Here is a 24,536-nt window from a genome sequence, read left to right as displayed (position 1 = left end):
TCGTTACACTTCCTAACGCAATTATATAAGACGTATACTTTGTTTTCATAAATTTAAAAATTAGCAACAACATAATGGCAGCGATTATTGATCCAATTACAAATAATAAAGTTATTGGGAAAAATGCAACCCTTAAGTGGTGTAAAGTCCTGTTTAAAGTTTATACGAATAATGATTTGTGATTGTTTTCCGTTTCAGCACTCTAAGCTATTCAGACAGTCCTGCATGGCATTTAAAAACTTTTATTGTAACTGCTGAAGCTGGCCAGAAATGTGTTTGCAAATATCTAATATTTATATTGAGATATGTATAATTTGCGGCAGATAATTTGTGAAGGACACTCTTCCCAATTAGCTACCTAGATACTCTTATATCTAAGTGTGGGCGTCTTAAGCGATTGGTCTTCAAAGAAGAACTAGAGCTTTATTCAATCAATCAATCCTATTGCTGTCCGGTAAGCTTCTCAAGCTCAAGAATATTTGTATAAAGGAAATCTACAAGTATTATTGACTATTCATTTCAGCCATCAACTTACCGCGTGGCTATTATCTACAAGTATTTGTATACGGAGAGGATTGTGAGGCGCAACGGTTTTTGAGCTTGGACTGGATTGGCGCTTAGTTGTAAATGTGCCCGCTATGTAGTCGATGATTAATTCCATAAGGCACTTTGGCAGCTAAGAGCCCACAGTCTAAATACAACTGTTGAGGAGGAGGAGGAGGAGTCTAGAAGGCAGCTTAGAAGGCTGGGGGCGCGCGCTTCTGCTTCTGAAGTGGAAGGTCCTTCGGCTGTTATGTGAATATGTCTCTAACAACAATAACAGTCAAAAGGGTTCTTTCAATTCAAATGCATTCAAACATGTCCGGCCAGATGATATGCATTTAGTTTTATGTACATACATACTTGTATGTACAAGGAGACCGTTCGTGAAGGACACCTCCTGAAATGTGAAGTGCAAATGGTAGCCGAGTTAGAGTCATGCGTGCCCGACGTATAATGTTGTAATTAAACTGGAACTCGTTTCTCAACTGTCATTTTATTATTGGATATCAATAACAGTGAGAATGGGGTTCTGGATTAAGTTCAATAACTGACTATATACGCGGGTCAGACAACAACAACTGAAGCGTTTCGAAGAGCGGCATCAAACACAGCTGTGATTCACTCACTGGAGCTGCGTAGCATTGGAAAGTCGTGTCCAGTGACGTTGATCGCAGTTGTGTCCATCGCAGGAGCAGCAATCCGATGCCTCAATTAAACGAGCATGGAAATAAAGGTGTCCTACTTGTATATCCCAAAAATTGTGGCTCGTGTTCAGATTTTAAGTTGAAACGATAAACTTTAAATGGTACATAAATATATATGTATAGTACAAGTATATATAAATATATAATACATATATAAATCCTCCCGATGTACTGTGCAGCCTGCTTGGTAAGGACGTTACCAACTTTTAGTACGGCTAGGTCCAAGGTATTTTGCCAAGCTCCTCGTATTTTGCTTGCCTCGGAGGGTTACTCCCTCTGCTGCTTCTAGGTGGTATTTGGATATATAAAGGACCACAATGTCGTCCGCATATGTTGCAATTAAAACCTTCGAGGGATCCTCCATATATTCATAATTGAAAATATTATTGATGTAGACAGTCAAATTTAGATTATGTGGTGATCTTTGACATTCTAAAGTCTGTTCCAAAGTCTGCCTCTAAAAAAGTCCAAGCTAGTTCTCAAATATGTTAAAATGAAAAGTCCTTTATTTTTTTCTTTTATTGTATTTACTTTAATGAACATTTAAATTTAATAAACAAGGAAAACAAGGAAATTTTGTGATAATCAGTCAACTATCTGGCACAGTGCTCCTCAGAACTAAACACGGAATTACTGGGTAACATCAGCGTATCTTAAATTAGTGTATTATGTTAGCTATTGATATACAATGTTGATAATCGACTGATTGGTAATACTTGTCATATATACTCAAATATATGGTGTGGGCGGGAATGATGCAACATAAAGATTTGTTTTGTATAATGTCGGCTTTTTCTTAGGTTCTAAGTATTTGTTGTTTGTTTATGTTTATGTTGTTTTTAAATAAATTCTGTTTTTTTTTTCTGTAATACTCCTTTTGTCTTTTTTTTCATGTTATTCACGTTTTTTGTGATCAGGTTAGCCCATGGCCTTCTTGACACACAGTTTTTCGATCTGATCCGAATAAAATGAGTTGAAATTAATGCGATGTACGAGATTTAAGAAGCGATCGGTTGTATTATCTTTGGCTAGATCATTGATTTGTTTAAGGAAGGATATCAGCAGACCCGTAAACTCCAGATCAAATCGTTTCACCCGCTCTCCAAATGTGTCGGCTTGGTCCAGCGAGCTCTCACACTGCAAACATATCGAAAGAGTGGGTCAGGTAAAGAAATCGAGAAATTAAAATCAGTACAATGTGTAACTTGAGATAAATCATAAATATAATTTAGATAATAGTTAATAACATCTATATGTAAATATTCAAATGGAGCAGAGCGAAATAGTACTCCTCAATACGAACTAAAGGTCGTGACATTTTTGAATTCACTCGGCAAAAAGTAAAATACAATTATTTAAACTAAACGGCTTGATATATTTCTAAATAAAGATGAACTTATAATAATAATTCAACTCGTAATACAACCCCCACCACATTTCTCTGAATAGTGAGTTGGATAACAATTCTAGGAACAGAATTAGATAAATAAAGAAATTGCTTCAGCGTCATGCAAAAATAAAAACTGATTAGTTTTACAATGGAAGAAGAAACCGATTGTGACTGCAGATTAATATAAGCAGTTAGCGAAAATAAATAATAAATAAATGTGCTTGTCTATTTCGGGTGATACAGAACGGAAATCATAATTATCTTTAGGAATAAACGCAATTAAGGTTAAGCACAAAAGCAACATGAAGTGAGGCTATAGAAGGTTTATACCTGTTGCCGATTCGAGCAATCTTCAGAATCAGAATTATCCGTATTCTCGTCGTTGCTATCACAGACCATCGACTTGAGCTCAGCATCGAGAAAGAATCGTTGCGAGCGCTATTCATTTTATACAATGGTATAGGATATATATATAGAAAGATCGGAATATGGCGGGCAGGCAAGCGCACACGCACACACAAGCATTGGGAAGAGAGAAATACAATACATATGTACATATTTGTACGTACAAATCAATAAGATGTTAACTCAAAGCTCTTAAGGGTACCATAAGCAGCTTTTTGGGTAAGTTTTGGAGCCCACTCACCTGTATAAACTCGCAGAAGCCGAGACAAATCTTGCACAATTTAAATATGGCACGATTCAGATGTGATGATTCAGTTAGCATGCAGTTCTTTAGGCACAAGTCCAGGAAGTCCTGATGCAAGCTCAGCACATTGTCTACATTCTCCACTTTCTTCATTTTCTCGATGAAAATGTGCCAATTCGGCTCGATAATCTCAATCATCATGTAATACTCGAGATTCTGAATGGCGTTCATCATACGTTGGCGCAGTGTAAAGGCTGAGCGATACAGTTCGGCAGCATGTGGCGAGAACTTCTTGGTTATGGCATTCTCTTTCCAAATTCTGCAAAGTATTTAATGAGTCGGTGTTAAGATTGAATCGACCATCTGTGTATCTCGCATTCTACTTACTTGCAAAGCTGACGTTCAACGTGCTTGCAATAGAAAAGCTGGCGGAAGATCATCTGATATTTGGATATGGCGATATGATTGAGGACAAGCGAAACGGGCCATTTGACATCATAGCGGAAAGCAAAGCACTCCAGGCCACTCAAGTCGAGTCGAACTTTATCCTGCCAATACTCTATTAAGAGGAATATGAGTATAACAAAATAAAGACAGTATATACTATCAACTGACCTTCCTTCTTATTCATAATCTTGGACATTTGTGTAACCAAATCGTATGTCAAGAGCTCGCAGTGCAGATCATCCTTGTAGGGATCGTTGCGTGCAGACGACAAACGCAATGTTAGTCCTAGCAAATTTTCCAAAGTCATGGGCAACACCAGATCAACATTCTTGGCCAATTCATCTTCGCAGGCATCCATGAACTGCATGATAAAATCGCCCTGATTGAGCAGCAAGTATCGCTTTACCGACTGCAGATGTCCCATCAGATCGTTCTCGGTGAGCAGCACATCCAGCAACATGCGGGCGGCAAAGTAATAGGCGTCATTAATAACGAAAACGTGCTGTTCGTTGGTCGGATCAAACTGCAAATTCATCTCCTGTGTTGGCATCACACGCTTGCCACACTGTCGAATTACGTTCAAATATTTGCCGGTACGCAAAATTTTATCCGAGTATTTCTCTAAGAACGATGGAATGCGATCTCGTCGCACAGAGTACCTATTTGATGATAAATGATAAACACCTTAGTTATGATAAACGACTCCAAGTTCAATTAAATGTTAACTATAACGATTTTCAATGTTAATTACTGAGAGGATTAGTTTAGGTGAAGGCCAACTGACCGTTTTTCCCAGTAATCCGCCAGCTCGGGCAACTCATCGCATCGAATGCCCTCATTGTCTTCGACTAGGAACTCCTGATGTCGATCTACAATAATGCCCTTCTGTATCCAACGCTGAAGCACACGCATGTAGGGTACAGATGCTTTTTTGGTCAAACTGATGAGTGCCTCCTGGGAAGGTTTGTCGCCCTCTAGCCGTTTGATGCATGCACACAAATGGGTCAGGACAGCAGCACCCGTATAGTTTTCTATATGCATTTCCGTTAGACTGGCCCATATTTCCTCCATGACTAAAATGGTAGGGCGCAAATAGTACAGCATTTTCTGCATGGTTAGATGGTCCTTCAAATGTTCCTGTTCGATTTGAGCAAGCAGCACCTAAGGGATAAGGGAACTTTTGTTCAAAAGGTCACAAATTTATTGGATGCTCTAGCTACTTACATAATAGTCGCGCGTCAATTCCTCGAGTGCCGAGTTCAATGCACTACATACTTGACCATGTTCTTGGGTGGCACTTACAATCCTCTGTATGCCAATGTAGTGGGAAGCGAGTGGCAGAATTTCCAGCGCCAGCTCAGCCAGCGATTTGTCCACATTTTTATCGACTGAGAAATGCGTTTCATATTTGCCAATGCCATCGGCCTTGGGATCGGACTCCAATGGGACAATGAAGTCTCCGCGCACGCCCATCAGGCAGTAAATGAGTTCGGTAATAAGTTCACGCTGCTGAGTCTCGATGGGAATGCCGATTAGATCCGGCGCCGGCTTGCCTCCCTCCACTTTGTAGAAGTCCCACAGACCGTGAGTTCGGCATTCATCAGGAAAACAAGTGAATACACTGCCCATGGATTTGGAATTAATGACTATTATAGGCTTGAGTGTTGTCTCCTTTGGGCTGGCTTCCACATTGGCATTGCTTAGCGAGCGTTGGCTGGTCAGCGAGCTGCTGCTCACGGCACTGAGCACGCGCTCCTTAATCTGCGAGAAGCCACATCGGTTAAGTAATGGTGTATTAATGTTTATTGAACTTCCTTACCACACGCAATTCCCCTTGCACAGCCGCCTGATCGATGGCAGTTGAGATGGCTGACATTGTAGGGCTAGTTAGGTAATTATCCGGCTTGCGCTGACTCAGCGGTGTAGAGGTGGGGAAGTCTTGGGACTTGTTTGTACTGAGCATGATCGGGCGATCCTGTAGCTGGCTCGTCAAACTATTGTTGCTGCGGCTATGTGGTAGTGGTATGTCTGCGGACGTACGTGTCGAGCTATGGCGATCCACGGAATGTTGCCTGTGGGTCCCTACTCGTGAGCTGCTGGGATACTGACGTAACACCGAGTCCTCGTCACTGTGACGTTCGGTAAATAGGAGCAGTGCGAACATAGGGTCCATGCTGGCCAGCGAAAATATTATAAAACATACATATGTATGTACATACATAAGTGAAACACGCATGTAAGCTTGGCGCATTAACTTACCGCTCGAGGGTCTGTTTTATTTCGTCCAGCACCTCCTGGCAGTTTGGACGCTTGCGGCTAATAGATCTCAATAGTGACACCAGCTCGTTGTCTGATTTGCGACTACCTCGGGTGGCTCGAAACTCTCGCAAAATAGATTCAGGCGTCTTATACGAGCTAAGTAAAGTCAAAAATAATAAATTTCGATTAAACGGATTGCATCGCCTTTTTTTGGGCCGCAAAAAAACGTCACCTGTGCACTTTTTGCGAGTCACTCTACTTACCCTGACTCGGCAATTAGATTAGCCAGTACAAGACGTACTGGATCGGTGTCGCTCATGTTTTGGATGTATATTTGTTGGTGTAATTGTTAAATAAACGGTTTATTTAACTGTAATGCAATTCAAACACCAACAACAATTCGATTTCCTTACGCGCTTTAGCGACCCAGTTGACTGTTTTTTGCTGCTGCTCTCTCTCTCTCTTTCTTTCTTTCGTTTGTTTTTATATGGGGGATAAGTGTTGTCAACTGTTATCGATATTTATTGCGCGGTTAATTTAAGTGCAATATTCTTTGCAACAGGAATAAAAGTAATGCAAGTATATACATATTTGTATGTAACTAAACGCACAATAAAGGAAACTGCTTAATTGTAAAGTGGCAAAAATGAACTAAAATATACAAATTGGTGAAAGCTATAAATGAAGATGCGCGGCGTTTTTGATTCAACCTTTCAGTGTGTACACTTTAAAATTAAATCAAACACCTATTGCAATTGAATGACACGTACATACATACGTATGAGTACATTGTAAAAGAGCTTTTGCACGTTAAATAATGGCGCCCGCCCCTTTGTGTTCTCCAACAATGAGTGTCGAAATCGCATTTTTTCAGTATGAATGAAATGTCCATGTCCGCTAAGGGTACACACTCTTTTGTGCGCAGGCCCAGAACAGCTGTTTTGTTTAACACCCGCATTTAGTAGAATTTTTTGCAAACACAATTTTCGTGGCCGTGGGCATTGCATAGCTCCGGAACAGCAGTTTCGAAATCATTTCGACGACTGGCAGAGTCGCTCACAAGCAAATCAGGCCAACCATTCGAAGCTCCGTCATGTTTTCCCACCTGAAAAGTCAGCGTGTGAATTTGCAGCTGCTGCAGGAGGCCGCCCACAATGAGTTGGTGCAACACCTTGAGCGCATCGAGGGCTCCAAGGTCGTTGTGCTAGACAAGGCCTTGGTGTTGCCTCTTGGTCTAGTCACCGAAGTGAAGGTCTTTACGGAACGCAACATCAAATTGATTGTTCTGTCAGGAGAACTCGATGTGCCTAAAGATGTGACCAATATCATTTATATAGTACGGCCACAGGTGTCATTAATGGATCAAGTGGGAAATCATGTCATGAAGTTGGGTCAGCAGGGTCGCCAATTTCATATATTCTTTGTGCCACGTCGCTCATGCCTTTGTGAGAAACAGCTGGAAAACAAGGGTTACCTGTCCAGTTTCGGAAGCGTCGAGGAGCTTTCCTGGAACTTTCTTCCACTTGACGCGGATGTTGTCAGCATGGAACTGCCGCATGCGTATCGCGACGTGACGATCGATGGCGATACAACTTCGCTTTACCAGGCGGCCATGGGGCTGGTGCAGCTGCAACGCCTCTACGGCCGCATACCCAAGATTTATGGAAAGGGAGTGCAGGCGCAACGCGTCTGGGATCATGCTAAGCAACTCGCCATCAATGAGAAATCCCTTTACAATGGCGACAAGGGTGCCATTGATCAGCTCATACTGTTGGACCGTGGCATTGATTTGCTCACGCCACTGGCTACTCAGCTCACCTATGAGGGTCTAATCGACGAGCTCTTTGGTATTCAACAGAACAAATTGATGATGCCGGCTCATCATTTCCCTGCGAGCAACATTGGTATTGCTGGTGATTCCTTTGCAAAGCTGCTTGGCTTTCCGAACACCAAAATCATTTCACTGCACTCCGGCGAGGAAGGATATTCGGAGCTGCGCAACAAACACTTCAACGAGGTGATCCGCCTACTTGAACGTAAGGTCAAGGAGCTGAACATCGAAATGAACAAATATTCGCGTGAGCACTCAGTCCGACAGCTACACATATTTGTGGATAAACTGAAGATTCTGGAGGAGGAGAAACGCGCCATGTCCCAACACACAGAAATTGCGACACTCATACAGACCCAAGTGAATGAATACACGTTTGCCGAGGATGTAGCTGCCGAACAAGAGTTTATGGTCTGTGCGGACATCGACAAGACCAGCGTATACATTGAGGATCAGATAGCGCGCAAAAATGAACTACGAAATGTTTTACGACTGATTTGTCTGCAGTGTGCCGCCGCTTCAGGCCTCAAAGAGAAAGTGCTCAACAGCTATAAGCGCGACCTTGCTCAGGTCTATGGTCTAGAGGTTCTGCTGACGGTCAGTAATTTGGAAAAGGCGGGACTCCTCTACCCACAGACCGAGTCTCGGTCCTACGCCGTGCTGCGCAAAGTATGTGATGCTTTGGAAGTAAAAATTCCCCCCTTAATGCTCTCTGCTTTTTTTTTTATTTTTGAATGATAGACACTACGGCTGACTGTTGAGGACAGTGTCGAGGTGGAGCCAAAGGATATCAGCTATGTGCACAGCTTCTATGCGCCGCTAACTACGCGCCTAGTAGAGCTATCTCTCAAGCCCTTGGGCTGGCAGTCACTGAAGAGTCAAATTACCAATCTGCCCGGCCCGACCTTCGAAGATTTTCAGGCCCAACTGATTGGTATAGGAGGGCGGCATGTGGGCACCACGCCCAGCGAGGGTTCGCTGTTGCATGTGCCGCGTGTGGTGCTCGTCTGCTTTGTGGGCGGCTGCACCTTTGCTGAAATTGCTGCGCTACGCTTCCTCGCCGCCCAGGAGGACAACCATGTTGAGTTTGTGGTCGCTACCACCAATATCATCAACAAGCACACATTCCTCGACAGCGTGATGGGCTCGTGAAGACAACGACTGAGCCGGCTGGAGGCTCATCGGTTGTCCAGTGGCTGTGGCTTATCGCGCGGACGCAATGCATCTGGAACCCTAAGACCATGACAATTAGTTCCAAAGAATCGCACCAGTGCATCCGGATTGATTCAGAAGCATTAGCCTGATTGGCGCCATATACTATAATCAGATACAAATTCAAAATCAGATTCAGAGTGTATACTTGTATAAACCTATTTTTCTATCCTTTACATCATATACATGCCTATACATATGTATGTATGTACATAACTATTTGTATTATGCTATTTACCTATTTATACGTGTATAGTGTGTAAGTGCAAAAGCTTTGGATATATTATTTATTTGTAGATAAAACGTGTCTTGTGACCAAAACAAACCTTGTAACAAGTCTAACCAAATTGTATCTCTAATCGCAGTATATTCTGATGTACATATATAGCACATATGCGTACATATGTGTGTGCAGATTAATGTACGTACGAAGAATTTCCTTAAGTCGCTGCGGTAGGCCAGAGATTTTCGATTGGGGCTCTCAAGAGCTTTATGTATGTATATGTAGAAGCCCCTCCTAACCCTGCCCCAGAAAATGTCTTTGAAACCAATTTTTTCTCTAGTTATTTGAAAAGTCATGAGAAAAGGCCGATTCATTGAAAGCATGACTTGTGTTTGGAATATGTTAGCACATTCCACGAATACATATGTATACAATACAATATGTATATATGTACGAATACCTGTAAAAGAACAAAGATTTTTATGTTTAAGCTTATTACTCAATAAAAAAAAGTTCCGTTCATATTGTTTTGTTTTCTGGCTTCTACTGCTGGTATAACATTTCTATCCCATGATGATACGACGCCCTAATCAGGATTATAATAAAACTCTCCAATTAAACCTATAAAGATAAAACCCGATACTTATGACATTAGTCTCTTCCACTAAACAAAATGATTATTTATTTCCATTTCTTCTTTATCTACGAGAAACAATGTCTGGAATTTCGAATATTTCTGCGAAAATGCATTATCCTGTCACATTTTTGGACTTCTTAATACAAAAATGTTGTCTCAAAATTTAATCTCTTCTAAAAATGTATATTGTTTTCAGTTGACGAATTCTAAAGCAAAATACCCGCATATTAAGTGCTAGCCAACAGCTTCTCCTAACCATAATCTTTGATGCACTCAAATGTTTCCAGAATTCGAAAAATACTGATGACTCGTATGACGGTTGACATACAATATAACAAAACAAGTTGTATTTAAACGCCCTTTTAACTGACGTTATATTTAATCATTCCAATAATTTGATATAAAGTCAGATTGGTCAGTGAAAAAGCTTGGTGGATGTAATAATTTTTGTATTTTTTATTTACCTTTTTATTGACGTGTATCAATTTAATTGTTATTCGTTCTCCATTTGATCATAATTGCAAAAATACAATTTATTAATAGTTAAAACAAAATATTATTAATTCAAGCGGAATTAAAAAAAAAACAATTTTTTAAACATAAAAATATTACATATTATGTGTTGTTGCATTTTTCATTCTTTGTGTTTGTTTACCCGCAAGCGATGATGGCGAAGTATAGTTCTCCCACTCGCACGACGGAGGCGCTCTCACTCGCTCGCTTGGAAATTCATTTGATTACTACATACATACATACATATACATGCAATGGAGCAACTTAGCACTAGAATAATACACATTTCCATCGTTCTGGGAGGCCCCCCCAGGATCGAGGATGGAGCGAGAATTGCTCGTTATTGGATTTCGCTGCTGCCATTAATTATACAGTTATTTAATTAATTATGTACTAACGGAAATTATGTATGTGGTGTTGTGTTTACTTTGTTATCAACATCTTTCGTTCACTATAAATTTAATTGCTATAATTTTTGTTTGCTGTCGCATCTCGCACTTTATCGTCGCCTTCATGTTATTGTAAATAGTTAAATTTTAATTGTTGTAGTTTTACTTTTATGTTTGCACTTTCGCACATATATAATAAATGTTTATATAAATTTGTTGTTGTTATTTTAATTACTTTTATTATTTAGTTTTAATTGTTAACAGTGCGGCGCCGGTTAGCTTTCATTTCAGCAAACACTCTTACAAATGTATGAGTGTATGTATTATGTATGCATGTGGGTGTGTGTTTCTTTGTGATTTTTTGTTCTCGTTTGGAAACTAAAAGTGATGACGACAACAAAATTGAACATAAGAACTTATGGAGAAAACGCAATCTCAATCTCACATAATTTTAATTAATTAAACAATTAATTTTCTATACAATTTTTATTGTTTTGACTACGCATTTTGCATTAATTAAGTCTAAAATAGGGCTTATTTTAGATTATGTATTTCCATTTATATATATAATATATATAAACCTATATTTTCTCCTTTTCATTATTTATTAATATTTTTATAACAAACGAAACAAAATTATGTATAAGGTGTGTAACCAAATTGCATTCTGTGCTTGTTTTTTTTTATAATAGATTTGGCCATAAAATTGGATTTTGCTGCATTAATTATACTGCAGCAACCACAAAACAAATCAATGTATTATATTTAATGTAAAAAATACACATTTTATATTTTAGCGAGTCAAAATATGGAAACGACATATTTAACAAATTAGAGGGGGAAAAACAATGATTGTTTGTGTACGCGTGCGAGCAAAAACTATAATACAACACATAAATATGCATTCGTTCGAAATGAAAAGAAATAATAGAATAGAAGTCAGTCGGTCTGACAGTCTTTTGAGTGTGAACGCAATACTTTGCCTTATATACATTGAAATAATTTTGGAAGTGGCCATTAACAGCCCAAACACATTCATTTAAAGATCGATGTGCCTGAATATAAATGTATTTCTATTGTTGTTAGCAACCAGCCGGTCTCTTCAATGGCTTCGATTTAACAAATAGAACACGGCAAGTGTTATACGAAGGCGCCGAAACAATAAAGTGCTATCGATAATAGCGCTGACAATCGAAAATGCTGAGCGCATTAATTGATCTGATACGATTTTGAATTTGTATATATATGGTGTATATGTTTTTGCTGGCGCGTTAACAAATATAAATAGATATAGATATACAGTTTGCAAAAGCACACAGAAATTTTGTAACAAAAAAAATTCATATTAAATTATGATTATAATAATATCAATAAAACTTAAATATTTTATCCTTGTTTTTCTTTTCTTTCTTGTTTGTTGTATATGTGGGTGTTTGTGTGTTTGGTGTGTTATTTGTTATTGCAAATTGCTTGCAATTTCTTCTCTTTTAAATTATTTTTTCTGTTTTGTTTGTTATTGAAAGTTTGTTTTGTATGACAATTAGCCTTAATTTTTAAGTATTTATATTTATATATATTTATATATGTGTGTGTGTTGGTTTTTTAAATTTAGTGTTACTTTGTTATTTGATTTGATCCTTTAATACAAAACTATTGCAACTTGCTGTTGTTATCATTAGAAAATACTTGCTTGCTTGCTTATTTATGTCATTGTTGTCAATTTGTTTACTTTTTTGTTTTCGGAATTTTTAAAGGTTATCTTTTTCTCTTTTCGTTTTTTTTTTGTTTTGTTTTTTTCAACTTGGGCTACAAAAACAACTCTAACCGGATATCATGTGTGTGTTTTGTATGTGTAGACAGGCTTCCTCATATGGCTATTGTTGTTGTTAGGTTTGTGGCCTGTGTCTGGCTTTGTTAGTTGAATTTGTAGTTTTTGTTGTTACGGTTGGTTTAAAATTTCCATTAAAATTACAATAGTTTAAATTGCTATATGGTTGTTGTGTTTGTTGTAGTTGGTGTTTCTGCTGCTGCTTCTTCATCTGTTGTTGTTGTTGGAGTTGCTGTTGTTGCTGTGATTTATGTCTATGCTATAGCGAACCAGCCGGAAAACTTGTTGAACTATGGCTATGTGCTAAACTAATCATTGAACCCGACAGACTACCCTCCTCGTCCGGGTAGGTCTCACGTGATACTTCGGTTAGCGATAAATTGCTGGAATTGGTTACGAAATAATCAGTTTATTGTATAAGTATTATATCGCTTATATATTGTACGAGTTATTTAGTATACGAGTATGTACCTGAAACCTAAAGCTAGTGAATCATTATCAAAAGCTTCCAATTCTTTAGCATGCTTCTCATGTTTCATGCGCAAACGTTCGGCACGCTCCTGATTAAATTGCTGCAATTCGCCGGCCATCTGGAGTTGAAAAATAAAATCAATCAATATATTAATACTTGATAATAATGGAAGATAATGTAATGGTTACCTTATTTTCCAACAAACCACGACGCACGCTCACACGATTCTCGAGCTCGCGTCGCTCCCGATCGCGTTGCTCTTGCGCTTGCTTCTTGTTCTTGTTCTGATAGGCAGTGAGCATTTCCAGTTCGTATTCCAATTGCTCATTGGTACGTTGGCACTCAATCACTTGACTCTCGTCCAGTTTATAGCTTTGACTTTGGAACATATCCGCAATGCTTTGTTCGTACTGCAAATAGTTCAGAAGCAGTTGAGTTAAGACAGATGGATAGGCAGAGCGGCAGAAGATAGAAATGGATAATTACTTATAAATGGGAGACAGGGGTTGGGTTCTAAGAACTATTTAGCTTCGAATCAGTAATTATAATATCACTCCATTTGCGAAGGTAATCAGTTGAAAAATATTTTAATTTTTACCATTACTTTAGCGTCGTCATCCCAGAATTGCAATCGGGAGTTGACTTTTTATTTATAATATAAAAGATGAGGGTGAAAGTGTGATCTCCATACATTCCATCCGATTGCATACCAATCCACAACATTATTATTATCACAAACACTTGACTTTGTCGCATTTATATATATATTTTTTTTTAAATAGTTATATTTAACAATTATCGCCCTGCGAAATTCAAACAATACCCGTTACATCGGCTGTTCGGTTCAACTACACTCAGAGCTCGGCAAAGTTGTGCTCGGAATGTGTGGTGCAGTGACTTTAATTTGACTTTCGTTCGCACCCGACCAGCGTCGAGCTGCATAATCTGAGATAGCTGCACTACTTTGCATGCGATGGAAGCAGTTTCTTGATTTATGTTTAAAGTAAATTAATTTTCTCGGCAATTACATGCAATGAGCAGTTTCTGAAGGTTAGGGGAATTGCCCGCGCAGTTAGCTCTCAGCAATCAATTAACCCTCGAAAACCTTTTTCTAGTGATGCAGGACCAATGCCAGCCAATGTTGCGAGCCATTGTGCATACATTTCGAGTGCATACTTTTTCTCAGCTGTACCGTTTCTGAAGACAGAGAGCTGAATAAAATATAACCAGTTAGACACTAGATGGTTTTTAATAAGGAATCAATAAATACGATTGCTCTTTAATCGAGTGCCATGATTTGACAATGTCCACCCCGCATTGCTACCCAACTTTGCAAATCAGTTACAATCTACTTTGCATTCATTATATGGAAAGTAACGGAAATTGTAAAAGCATTTGGTAGGCTCTAGAATCATACCTGTTCGCCCAACAGCGTCATTTTGCGATGTTTCTCCTCCTTCAGTTGCTTGATAACCTCTTTCTGTTGCTCTTTGGGTGTCGTTTGCAGTACTTGGGCCTTGTAGCGTTTATATTGTTTTGTCTGTGTTTTACAAGTCTCCCGAAACTGTTTACGTATTTGTAATTCTTTTTGCTGTGGATGAAGTGGATGATCGAGTGTTATGCGAGCTATTATGGCAAATCTTATGGAGCTAGTTTACCTTAAGGCTCTTGGGCTGTTGTCTTAGTTCGAGCGCATGTTTGCGCACCAACTCTTTCTTAATGCGATCCATGTAGTCTTGTTGATTGTGCAACTCCGTGTCGTGTTGCTTGGTTATCTGTTAAATGTTGAATGCACTTGCTTGTGTGATATGTACGATATATGTGAAGTGATCTTAAACATACCTGCTCCTCGCGTAACATATGCACGCTTCTCTGTTGGCGATACTCCAACTCTTGTGTCTTTTCATGATGCTTTAGTAGCATGGCATGCGCTTGCTCCAACTGCTGCTGTTTCTTGCTGAGCTCCTACATACCAAAAATTAAGTGTTTAGTTAAGTTTCACAAGTGATAAGGAGTAATCGGAGTTCACAAGGAACTAAGTATTTAGACAGAGACTTTGAGTTCACAAAATTGAAAATTGAAATCAGGAACCTACATTTCATTTCGTAATTTTTTTGGAGCTGTACTTACGTCACGCAGAAGCTGATCTTCTAGCTCGTGCTGCATTATCATGCGTCTTCGTTTGAATTTACGCATTTCGAGCTCAATATATTGCTTCTGTGCCTGCAGCAAGCGTTGTTCTTCCTGCGCCTCGTACTGCTTCATAGTATCCTTTTGCGTCTGCAAGGTTAAATCACGCTGACGCTTTGGCGTTGACTCATCCATCGAGAGCTCGCGTTTCCAGCGCTCTTTGTTCGCTTTGTATTCTTTTTTGCGGTTCAAATCAAACGCCTTGCGATCGCCCTCTTGCTTCGCAGTAATCTCTTTGTGTAGTTTCTTTTCAGCTGCGGCCGTCTGCTTGGCGCGTCGCTCCACGTCCTGCTGATGCTTAGTCTACAAATGTAAAAAATGAGTGACATAATTGAAATAGTATTATCCAACTTACCTCTAGACGCTCCAGATCTCTGGTAAAACTATGCAACAAGGTTTCATATTCCTTGTCCAGTGCTCCCTTGTGCGTCTCCATTTCGACCTTGCATTTCTCCTCCAGTTTGAGGAGCGTGGCCTGATGCTCACGTCGCATGCGCTTGTAGCCAGACATTTGTTCGTGCATCTCCTCCTGTGAATATTTAAAGGAGTGCGTTAATTTATAAACACAATAAATAAATAAACAATATATGCATATGTAGCTTTCAAATGCCTATAGTTTTGGGTTGCACAGTGTTCAGCGGGAACTTACAAAACTGTTTCTAAACGCCAATTCAAGTTGTAGGTACAATTGCGTGCGCATTTTGCATTTAACCTCAAAATGCACTTACAACGGGAGCAACCAATCAAGCAATCAGGTGCAAAAAGGGGCAGGATTAGGATTTAGTTGCCAATTAACAATAAAACATAAAACTCAATACACGTTTGAACAATAACTAATTGCACCACCTCACAAAAATTCACTACATTAAATAAATGGTTTTCTTTGGTTTTTGCGCGAGATCGCAGCGTCAAATGCTAAAGCCAAGCTCGACTATCGATTTAAGCTCCACTATAATCTATCGAACTAACTTATTAAAGAATGGCCACTGTGAATTGTGCGTGTGGGGGTGGCTGGGTCAAGTGTTTCCATATACATTTATTTATTATTTTTTCTATTTTTGTTAGGTTGGGGAACAATGCAGCAAGATAACGGTAAATTGATAGAAACAGCTTACATTTTGGCAAACGCAATTGGCGTATTCTCATAACTATTGTAGAGAAGAAAAAAGCATATTGTGTATAGTTTGCAGCTTTTTTGTAAGTAATGACGGAGAAAGTAGAAAAGAAAAATGCAAAACGAAAAGGACAAATAGTATAAAATTAGAGTTATCCATCCACTTCGACGTTGGACATGATGGGGAGACGAAGATGTGAGAGCTTTTATATGGAGAATGTCAAAAGGGTAACAAACTAAAGTGAAAAAACTAAACAAATTTGAGCGCACCTTGCCGCATTTTGCTTTTTTTTCGCATTTATTTGTTAATATTCTTAAAAGCGTTCTCTCACACATCCACGCATATGTACATACAAACACACACATACACACTCGTTTGCAGTTTGCATTTACGATATTACACAAGGGCAATTTTTTGTATTTGCACCACGACCCTTGCCCCGGCTGTCATCATGTTGCTGGCCATCGTCAGGTGGAGGAGGAGCAGCAGCAGCCTCTGGATCAGGCACGTTGCCACAACAGCGACACAGTTGCGGACAGAAGAAGTTATAGCGCGCCTATTCGTGTTGCGGGAGTAAAAACAATAATAAATAACAACAAAGATCGTGAATGTAGTAGAGAGCAGAGTTAAAAACGGGGACAACTGACTAGGAACCAATGTCGAAGGCAACACAAGAAAAAGCCATGAGGAGGAAGCAGAATGTCATGACGACAGCGCCAACTACATATGAAGGGATTAACGTTCTTTTTAGCGCCTACATTTCTGAGCAAATCCCTGATGCGCAATGATTTGGAAGCAATGGACAGGTGCGCATGCTGCTGAGTGGTTAGTGATAAGTGGTAACTGGTTGTTAGTGACTGACTGCTGACAGGCTTAATGGTGATAATTGTAAACACGCACCTGCATGTGCTCCTTTTGCTGTTTGGTGACAATGCTGGTGGTGCGTATGGTGGCAAAATTGGATCCATGATCGTTCACCGCATTGGAGATGGTCTGTTGCGACGAGGCCGATGTGGCAGCATAGATAGCTGCCTGGGCTGCAGCCGTTGACAGATAACGCGGCTGAATAGTCGGCATGCGATCACCACAGGCGCCTGCCGCCGATGATGTTGCTGGAGAGCCGCCACTGTTGCTGCCAGTGGTGCCTGTGCTCAGTCCGTGTGACATGGATGCGGGCAGCGGCAGTACCGGCAACGGAGGCGCCGGTGCTGGCACAACAGACGCCGAGTTTGTAGGCGTTACATTGTTATTCATGCTGTGCATGATGTTCGGCAGCGGTGGCAGGTTACGTTGACGCGAGGAGTTGCGCGATACAACGCCAGCTCCCCCTGCCTGCTGGTGTGAATTAGCATTGTTCGACCAGCCCAACTGCTGCTGTTGCTGCTGCTGCTGGTGGTGGTGCATGGCCGCGGCCATCTGCTGATGATGATGCGCTCCAATATGGTGGTGATTCTGTGCCGCAGCCGGTATGGAATTCGATGAGGAGCTCTGCAAATTTCACAAAGTGAAGAATTCGTGCTAGTTCGGACCAGTGCTTGGATCAGGCATGCAACCCCTAATTTATATTCACCTGACTACTGGCCGCCGATACACCCATCGAGTGTATGGAGTGTTCTGAAGTAATACTATTACTTTTGCTGCTGTCGCCGCCTGCGTGGTCGTCCTGCTGATCGTCCATATCGCCCACAGCACTCTCCGTCTCGCATGTGTCCACCATGAGTATCTTCTTCATTTTCCGATAATTTAGGTTGTCGAGTTCCCGCACTGCCGACTTGGTGCGCGCAATCAGCTCCAGGAGCACAGTAACGGAACGCGGACGTGTTACATAGATATGCAAGAGCAGCTGGGCCGATGAAGGTCGTTCCGCGGGCATTTTCTTGAGACACAAGTCAACGAAGTTGCAAAATGCATCCGACCAATCATTCTTCTACACAATAACGCATCAAAAAAGAATTCGTCGTTCAAATTACTGAAATTAGTTTAATTAATTCTACTTACCGGTAATGCCGGCGACTCGTTCTGTGCTATATGATAGAGCGCCGACATGGCATTCATGTTGAAATAGGGCGGCTTGCGCTCGGCCAGCTCAATGCACGTTATGCCCAATGACCAGACATCCACTTTGCCGTCATACTGGCCCTCATCCATGGCCAGAATTACCTCGGGCGCCATCCAATAGGGTGTGCCTACGAAGCTATTGGCCGGACACTTAATGGCCGCACTGCCAAAGTCCGCCAGCTTAACGACACCATTATCTGTTAACAGAATGTTGCCCGCCTTGATATCACGATGAATACGCCCGAGAGTGTGCAGATAGCTGAGACCGCTGAGGACGCCAAGGCAAATGGCCGCTATCTCATCCTCGTGCAGTGGCTTTTTGTGAACCTCAATGATGTCAGAGGCCGAGCCGACGCAGTATTCCATCACTAACCACGCTGTCGATTCGCGCAGGTAGCAGCCTTTGTATTCAATGGTATTCGGATGATTCAATTGACGTAGGAAACTGTGTGTGTAGGACAGCAGGCGGAGGAGAGAGAGGTGTTTAGTATGAATATATACAATTTGCATGTCTAACAAGTCTAATAACAAACTAGCTGGAAATTCCGGAATTCGTTTATTGAAGGTATGTAGAGGATTATATAATTTTTTCAGAATAATACGGGCTTGGTTGCCAATATCCGGCCCCCAAGTTTCTCTGAAATTATGTTGTGAAGATACAAGTTTTCCGCAAATACATAAATATACGCTACATATAAATAATTCATTGATATATGAAATTCCTTGTATCGATTTTAGTTTTATTGATATTCGGAAACTTTTGTTCAACTCACCGTATCTCTTTGAGTATGTCTTGCCACTTCTCCTGACTCTGTTTACCCGTATACGACATCTTTTTGATGGCCACAATCTCTTTGTTGAGATTGCAGCGCGCATAGTAGACGGCACCGAATGACCCATGGCCGATTTCGCGCAAGTCCTCAAAGATCTTCTCTGGATCATGCTTGTTGAACAGATCGGCTATTTCCGGATCTTTAAGACTACCAGGACGTGCCGAAGGCATGGCTGTGTTTCATGTTATGCAGCTGACCTGAGGCAGCTTGCAATACTGGTGCGCTCTCTCAGTTATATTCTTTGGCCTCTCCACGGCCTGGTCACCGCTTCCTTCCTGTGGTGGTAGTTGTAGCGACGGCTTTGGCGGCTGCTCTGTGAAGTACCGAACGGAATCGAAAGTGTTAGCTGAGCATGACGAATGATAATGCCAGCTGTGACTCCACTGGGCTTCTACAATGCTTATCGTATCTGATATACATATATATATATGTGTTTTTTTTTTTTGCAAAGAAAAGTGCCCACCGAATGTACATTATGAAATTAAACATGACTATTCCACGAACACTATAAAACTGGTACATTTTCTTTATATCTATCTACACCCACACTAACACTAAGTTAGCGGTCATAGAGGTATTCGCTCTTGAAAGAAGATACAACCTATATAAATGGATACATTTGTTTGTTGGGATATACATATTTTATAATCTGATTGAAGTTTACATATCTGATCTGTTGTTTTTCAAGTCAATGTTTATGGATTTGTAATTTGAATTGTGGGGAACTAAATTGTAAGGGAAGTAGACGTCGTCGTTGTTTTCTCTGACATTTTGGTTGTCGTTATTGTTGGAGTCCGAAATAAAACACAACTGATTATCGAATCGCCCAAATGAATCACGTCTGGATCGTTCCAGCATGGCTCACACCCACACACAAAAAAAAACTACTGAACGCACACGAATATTATTCAGTAGTTCTCGTAGTGTATGTGTCCGACCTACTCTTATCAAAAAAAAAAAATGTACATACTTATACGTATGTATGTATGTATGTATTTTAGTTCTTTGTCGTTGCCAACTTCAGCAATTTCCTAGCGAAGACGATCAGCTGCGGTATTCGCTCTGGCTTGTTAACGCTTTTTCAAAGATAATGACGAGCTCTGCTAAATGGGCGCAGACACACACAAACACACATACAAGCGAATGACTGGCACACGCACCGACAACAAAAAGTAACGGCATCATCAGCGAATCATTTGAATTATTCGACTTTGTTTTAATGGTGATGGTAATGGCGGGGCGCGTGCTGTAACTTGGTTTTTCTTTATTTTTTGGCAAACATTCCAAGAAAAATTCAAGATTCATGCTTCGCTGTTTTGGAGCAGCGGCGGATATAAAAACATTCGTACATACATATGTATGTATGTATGTATATTCTATACATAGGGCACGAATTGAAACTTGCCTTGCACCGATAACGATAACCACATATGTATGTATGTAGTTCTATACTATGACAAATGTTTTCAATGGGTTTCATTAGGCCTAACAAGATACATAGACCACCACCACAGGAGTATCTGCGGAGCTCTGATATTCTATTTGTTTGTTTATAAGGTGGGTGGCGGGTGATGGGTTCAGGGCGGTTGGAGACTGCCCATTCCCGTTCACCATGGTCGCTTAAGCATTGCTGCTTAATTCACAATGGACAAGGTAATAGGAATTATGCAGTGTCTTTCCACAGTTGCCACCGCCGCTGCCGCCACTGTCGTCGCTACTGCAGTGCAGCAGCATAAAAAAGGGTTGCACGTATAATGACGTTGACGTCGACGCCGGCAGCGACAGAGGCGCATTCATTTGTCACTCTGTTGCAGAATGCATAGCTAGCGGCAGCGCGCGGGGGAATAGTCCGGAAGGGTAACTGCGTTACCGGCCGATACGCAACAGCAAGAAATCCGACCTTTTTAGTAAATTAAGCTTTCAATTGCTGTTGTGCTAATTATTAAACTATCTGTTGGCGATTTTTAAAAAGCGAAACACGCCTATTTTTTTACACATACACACACTTAACAGCCATGTCGCAGTTCGCACACACACACGCACTTGCACAGACACACACAAACGCAACACCGCCTATAGTTATTTGATGTTGTTTTGCATTTCGTATGATTTTTTTGTGTCTTTTTAGCGACGACGACGACGACACACATTCAATTGAATTTAGTACCGTTTTTGCCTTTTGTTTTGCGCTCTTTAATTTAATTTTATGCTGCGCTGCGCCTTTTTGTTGTTGATTTTTGCAGTAAATTTTCCTTAATTTGATTTGATTTTAGTTTATTTGCCGTCGTATTTTTTGGGTGCGGACAAAACACAAAAAAAAACATAAAGCAAAAGCCCACGACGGTGGTCGTCGTCATCGACGCGTTGTCTGAGCAGCGCTGCCAGCGCGGTCACTGCACGCTGTCGTACGTACATATACTGTGTTGTTGTTTTTGCGCTGGTTGATTAGTGACTTGGAGTCGGGACTGCGGCAAATTTTGTGATTTTTGTTCGTTGTATGCAGAAGAGTTCCTTTTATATAACCTTGGAATGAAGTCAATCCGAGGTTAAAGCTTGGATTAGTTGATTTTTGATAGAATTTCGGATATATCTCGAATATATTGTTTTGCTTGCATATTACACACACACACACTTATAGCCATGCACACCCACAGGAACACACGAAGAAGTTGAGCTCACACACACTCATGTGTGCGTACATACAATGTATTTGTCGTATCGTGCGTGCTCTTTCTCGCAATCAGGCAGCACGAGTGCTATGCGGCGCACACACACACATATACGCACATGCTCGAGGAGGTGTAGTTTTGTATGTAATAAAATTGTTGTTGCTATTGTCGTTTCCGAATTGAATTTGATATTTGATTTGAAATGCGCTTTGCAGTTCGCACATGAATTTCAATCAATTCTAATTCTAAAAACTGCACGGCACACTTACATACATACACACTAGGGTAGCGCGCCGCAGTAAAAATCAACACACACAACCGCACTCGCGTACGTACAAATATGAGCGCATTGAAATGAAAACGTGAAGAAGCAGCAGGCGAGACACACACACACAGTCCAAAAAAACTTAACACGCATAAAACTGCGAAAAACTACGAATTTTCCTTGAACTTATCGCCGCTTACATTTGCAATTGAATAATCGTTGCTAACTCAACAACGCGCACGGCTGCCTTTTGTTTTTGTATATGTATGCATTTTTTCTTTCATGCGTTTTCTTTCTTTCACGCTGCTGCTGCTCCGCTATGTTTCGTGCTTGCTCTTGGTGGTCTTATCGATAGTAAACATCGATATTTTTTCTCAAACTCCAATCCCAATGAACTCATTTTGTTCGTGCTTAGAGATGGTTGTTATAGATTGTCCTTCTACATCGATTCCTAAAGAGTTCGTGTTTTTAAAGGTTTGTATTTTAAGTGCATAAAGTCAGAGCTTGAGCAGATAGTCAAGGAAAATTGTGTAATTTAATAGTATCATGGTCTCGGTTTTCATTTGTCTGAAAATCTCTTGAATTGTTGAATGCAAAGATCAATGGCCATAAAAGTTAAGTCCCTAAAACAAAATTACTCAAAAACCAACCGAATAATATGTATATTGAGCAATTATCTTGTTTGAGAACTCAAAAGCGCATCTCCATTATCGATATTTTTTATATGCATTGAAACTTAGCGAGATGTGGACACACTAGAGCACGTTGAGCGCAGTGCTGCCTATATACAATAAATTTAGTGATGTCCAATGGCGGTTGCAAATTAAATATCGAAGGTTTGTTGGAATGTATTTTTAAATTATTTTTGTCCCGGAATATATCAATATATAAGAATCAATTAAGACTGTAAGCAATAGAAATACAAATGCGGTGTTTAATGTCAATTGGTCTTATGCAGAAAAGTATTGAAAGGTACAATCAGATGGTTTCATGTTGAAAGTAGTGCAAATGTCCTTGTGCCCCGTAAGTTTGGCTATCCTTATTTGGAGCAGTTGCGAGGAAATTTAAATATGCTGAAGGTCCAGGAATGCCAAAATAGTAATTGCTGGCTGGTAGCTTTTCCTGTGTAGTTGGTATCGCCTCTTCAGGATTGTCTGGATAGTTAACCCAAAACCGTGATGAACTTCCGGGCACCGTCCCGGCACCCCCCTCACCATTGTCATCGACATTATTTCCATTGTCTGACGGACTGAAATTATCTTCGATTGCTGTCGTGTTAGCATCAGTAGCTTCTTCGTATTTGCGCTCCGCCACCCGTTCCCCTCCTCCCCTCTCTTGTCTATCTGTATTTTGCTTAAAGGAGGTATCTGCAAAGTGTTGGAGAGAAACCAATTGTACGGCAATTAGTCAAAAGATTACGTATTTTACCACTAGGCTGTGCGTACTGATAGACGAGCTGGTCACTAAGCTGTGCTGGCGGCTGCGAGCGGCGTGCTTGTTGCTGTGCCTGCGCTGGTGGACGTCGTGGCGGCGGCGGAGGTGGTGGTGGTGATGCCTGAGGTGGAGCGGACCCACCATCATAGTCATAGTCATAGTCCTGGGGTGTGGGGGGTGCCAACTTTTGAGCGTAGTACGTGCTCAATGGACGTGGAAATGGCCGCACACGTCTAGGCGTCGACGCAGCAACAGGAGGTGGTGGGTCGCTGTAGTCTGCATCGTAAACGAAGGGTAGGTAGCCCGATTTGTGGAAGTCATATGGCCGCCAGCCGCCTCCATAAATGGGTGGTCGGCGTCTGGGTGGGAGTGGTGGCGGTGGTGGCGGGGCTGGAGTGGTTGTCGTTGTGGTTGTTCTCGCTGGACGTCTCGTTGTCTTGGCGGCGAGAATAGTTTTTGTTATGTCTACCTTCGCACTAGACAGTTGGGCGCTCTTTTGGAGGAGGTTGCGCAACAACAAGCCGAAGTCTATGGTGACTGTGCCGCGCTTTTCCCGCTCTCGGTCTCGCTCCAAATCCAGCTCTGACTGCGACTTCTGGCCTGCAACCAGGTGATGGTAAAGGGATACCAGGAGCAGCAGTGTAAGGCAAACTCTTTGCAGACTCAGCATCCTGTTCGGTTTGGTGGTGGAGATCGTGGCTGTGGTGGACCGTTCAGAGTGCCGTTTCAATCAGAACTGCGTGCTCGCTGCCTGGACCGCCTTGACTTGATCGCGCGGATTAAGTGGCCAATGCTCTAACGAGTTTAACGGGTTAGTGGTGGTTGTCGTGGTTATCAACGGGTTCTCCGCGTGGCTACAATTACTTTTGCACTAC

General features: G+C 41.1%; 4 protein-coding genes across 10 annotated transcripts; 1 reads left to right on the top strand and 3 right to left on the bottom strand.

Annotated features, from left to right (window-relative positions):
- Window positions 1-2,111: 2,111 nt before the first annotated feature.
- Window positions 2,112-6,407, bottom strand: LOC115629720 (gamma-tubulin complex component 2 homolog). Of its 3 annotated transcripts, none has more exons than XM_030526241.1 (10): window positions 6,256-6,407; window positions 5,993-6,148; window positions 5,553-5,907; window positions 4,958-5,494; window positions 4,518-4,894; window positions 3,902-4,392; window positions 3,674-3,845; window positions 3,284-3,605; window positions 2,968-3,075; window positions 2,112-2,384 (listed from the first exon to the last, which is right to left on the bottom strand). In XM_030526241.1, exons 1-10 carry the CDS (start codon window positions 6,309-6,311, stop codon window positions 2,166-2,168), a joined length of 2,793 nt encoding a protein of 930 aa, XP_030382101.1. In that variant the 5' UTR covers window positions 6,312-6,407; the 3' UTR covers window positions 2,112-2,165. The 3 variants fall into 3 exon arrangements, with proteins under 3 accessions (XP_030382101.1, XP_030382104.1, XP_030382102.1); XM_030526244.1 differs by lacking the exon at window positions 6,256-6,407 and adding an exon at window positions 6,225-6,236; XM_030526242.1 differs by lacking the exon at window positions 2,968-3,075.
- A 526-nt stretch (window positions 6,408-6,933) lies between these two features.
- Window positions 6,934-9,368, top strand: LOC115629729 (vacuolar protein sorting-associated protein 33A). Its single transcript, XM_030526262.1, has 2 exons — window positions 6,934-8,492; window positions 8,565-9,368. The coding sequence occupies exons 1-2, from the start codon at window positions 7,086-7,088 to the stop codon at window positions 8,973-8,975; spliced, it is 1,818 nt and encodes a 605-aa protein (XP_030382122.1). The 5' UTR covers window positions 6,934-7,085; the 3' UTR covers window positions 8,976-9,368.
- Window positions 9,369-12,289: 2,921 nt separating this feature from the next.
- LOC115629723 (serine/threonine-protein kinase Tao) lies at window positions 12,290-22,551 on the bottom strand. 5 transcript variants are annotated; one of them, XM_030526248.1, is made up of 13 exons: window positions 22,428-22,551; window positions 19,234-19,606; window positions 18,401-18,905; window positions 17,973-18,329; window positions 17,303-17,890; window positions 15,643-15,816; window positions 15,228-15,590; window positions 14,940-15,062; window positions 14,756-14,872; window positions 14,515-14,688; window positions 13,286-13,507; window positions 13,097-13,215; window positions 12,290-13,008 (listed from the first exon to the last, which is right to left on the bottom strand). In XM_030526248.1, the coding sequence occupies exons 2-13, from the start codon at window positions 19,461-19,463 to the stop codon at window positions 12,885-12,887; spliced, it is 3,096 nt and encodes a 1,031-aa protein (XP_030382108.1). In that variant the 5' UTR covers window positions 19,464-19,606; window positions 22,428-22,551; the 3' UTR covers window positions 12,290-12,884. The 5 variants fall into 5 exon arrangements, with proteins under 5 accessions (XP_030382108.1, XP_030382107.1, XP_030382111.1 ...); XM_030526247.1 differs by lacking the exon at window positions 22,428-22,551 and adding an exon at window positions 22,232-22,379; XM_030526251.1 differs by lacking the exons at window positions 17,303-17,890; window positions 17,973-18,329; window positions 18,401-18,905; window positions 19,234-19,606; window positions 22,428-22,551 and adding an exon at window positions 16,403-16,418 and having other exon boundaries at window positions 12,314-13,008.
- Window positions 22,552-23,205: 654 nt separating this feature from the next.
- LOC115629708 (proline-, glutamic acid- and leucine-rich protein 1) lies at window positions 23,206-24,331 on the bottom strand. Its single transcript, XM_030526227.1, has 2 exons — window positions 23,656-24,331; window positions 23,206-23,594 (listed from the first exon to the last, which is right to left on the bottom strand). The coding sequence occupies exons 1-2, from the start codon at window positions 24,329-24,331 to the stop codon at window positions 23,206-23,208; spliced, it is 1,065 nt and encodes a 354-aa protein (XP_030382087.1).
- Window positions 24,332-24,536: the final 205 nt, after the last annotated feature.

Source organism: Scaptodrosophila lebanonensis, unplaced genomic scaffold, assembly GCF_003285725.1.
Source record: "Scaptodrosophila lebanonensis strain 11010-0011.00,11010-0021.00 unplaced genomic scaffold, SlebRS2 tig00000163-arrow-arrow-pilon, whole genome shotgun sequence".
Taxonomy (NCBI): Eukaryota; Metazoa; Arthropoda; class Insecta; order Diptera; family Drosophilidae; genus Scaptodrosophila; species Scaptodrosophila lebanonensis.
This window is presented reverse-complemented; position numbering and strand designations above follow the sequence as displayed.

Excerpts from the sequence above, each read along its gene's own strand:
- LOC115629720 (XM_030526241.1), bottom strand. The coding sequence starts at position 6,311 with ATGAGCGACACCGATCCAGTACGTCTTGTACTGGCTAATCTAATTGCC. Across the intron at positions 3,606-3,673 it reads GTTGAACGTCAGCTTTGCAA|AATTTGGAAAGAGAATGCCA; the intron begins GTAAGTAGAATG and ends AATACTTTGCAG. Across the intron at positions 2,385-2,967 it reads ATTGCTCGAATCGGCAACAG|TGTGAGAGCTCGCTGGACCA; the intron begins GTATAAACCTTC and ends ATATGTTTGCAG.
- LOC115629729 (XM_030526262.1), top strand. The coding sequence starts at position 7,086 with ATGTTTTCCCACCTGAAAAGTCAGCGTGTGAATTTGCAGCTGCTGCAG. Across the intron at positions 8,493-8,564 it reads CCTACGCCGTGCTGCGCAAA|ACACTACGGCTGACTGTTGA; the intron begins GTATGTGATGCT and ends TTTGAATGATAG.
- LOC115629723 (XM_030526248.1), bottom strand. The coding sequence starts at position 19,463 with ATGCCTTCGGCACGTCCTGGTAGTCTTAAAGATCCGGAAATAGCCGAT. Across the intron at positions 18,906-19,233 it reads GACATACTCAAAGAGATACG|TTTCCTACGTCAATTGAATC; the intron begins GTGAGTTGAACA and ends CTACACACACAG. Across the intron at positions 15,063-15,227 it reads AAGATCAGCTTCTGCGTGAC|GAGCTCAGCAAGAAACAGCA; the intron begins GTAAGTACAGCT and ends TTTGGTATGTAG.
- LOC115629708 (XM_030526227.1), bottom strand. The coding sequence starts at position 24,331 with ATGCTGAGTCTGCAAAGAGTTTGCCTTACACTGCTGCTCCTGGTATCC. Across the intron at positions 23,595-23,655 it reads TCAGTACGCACAGCCTAGTG|ATACCTCCTTTAAGCAAAAT; the intron begins GTAAAATACGTA and ends AACACTTTGCAG.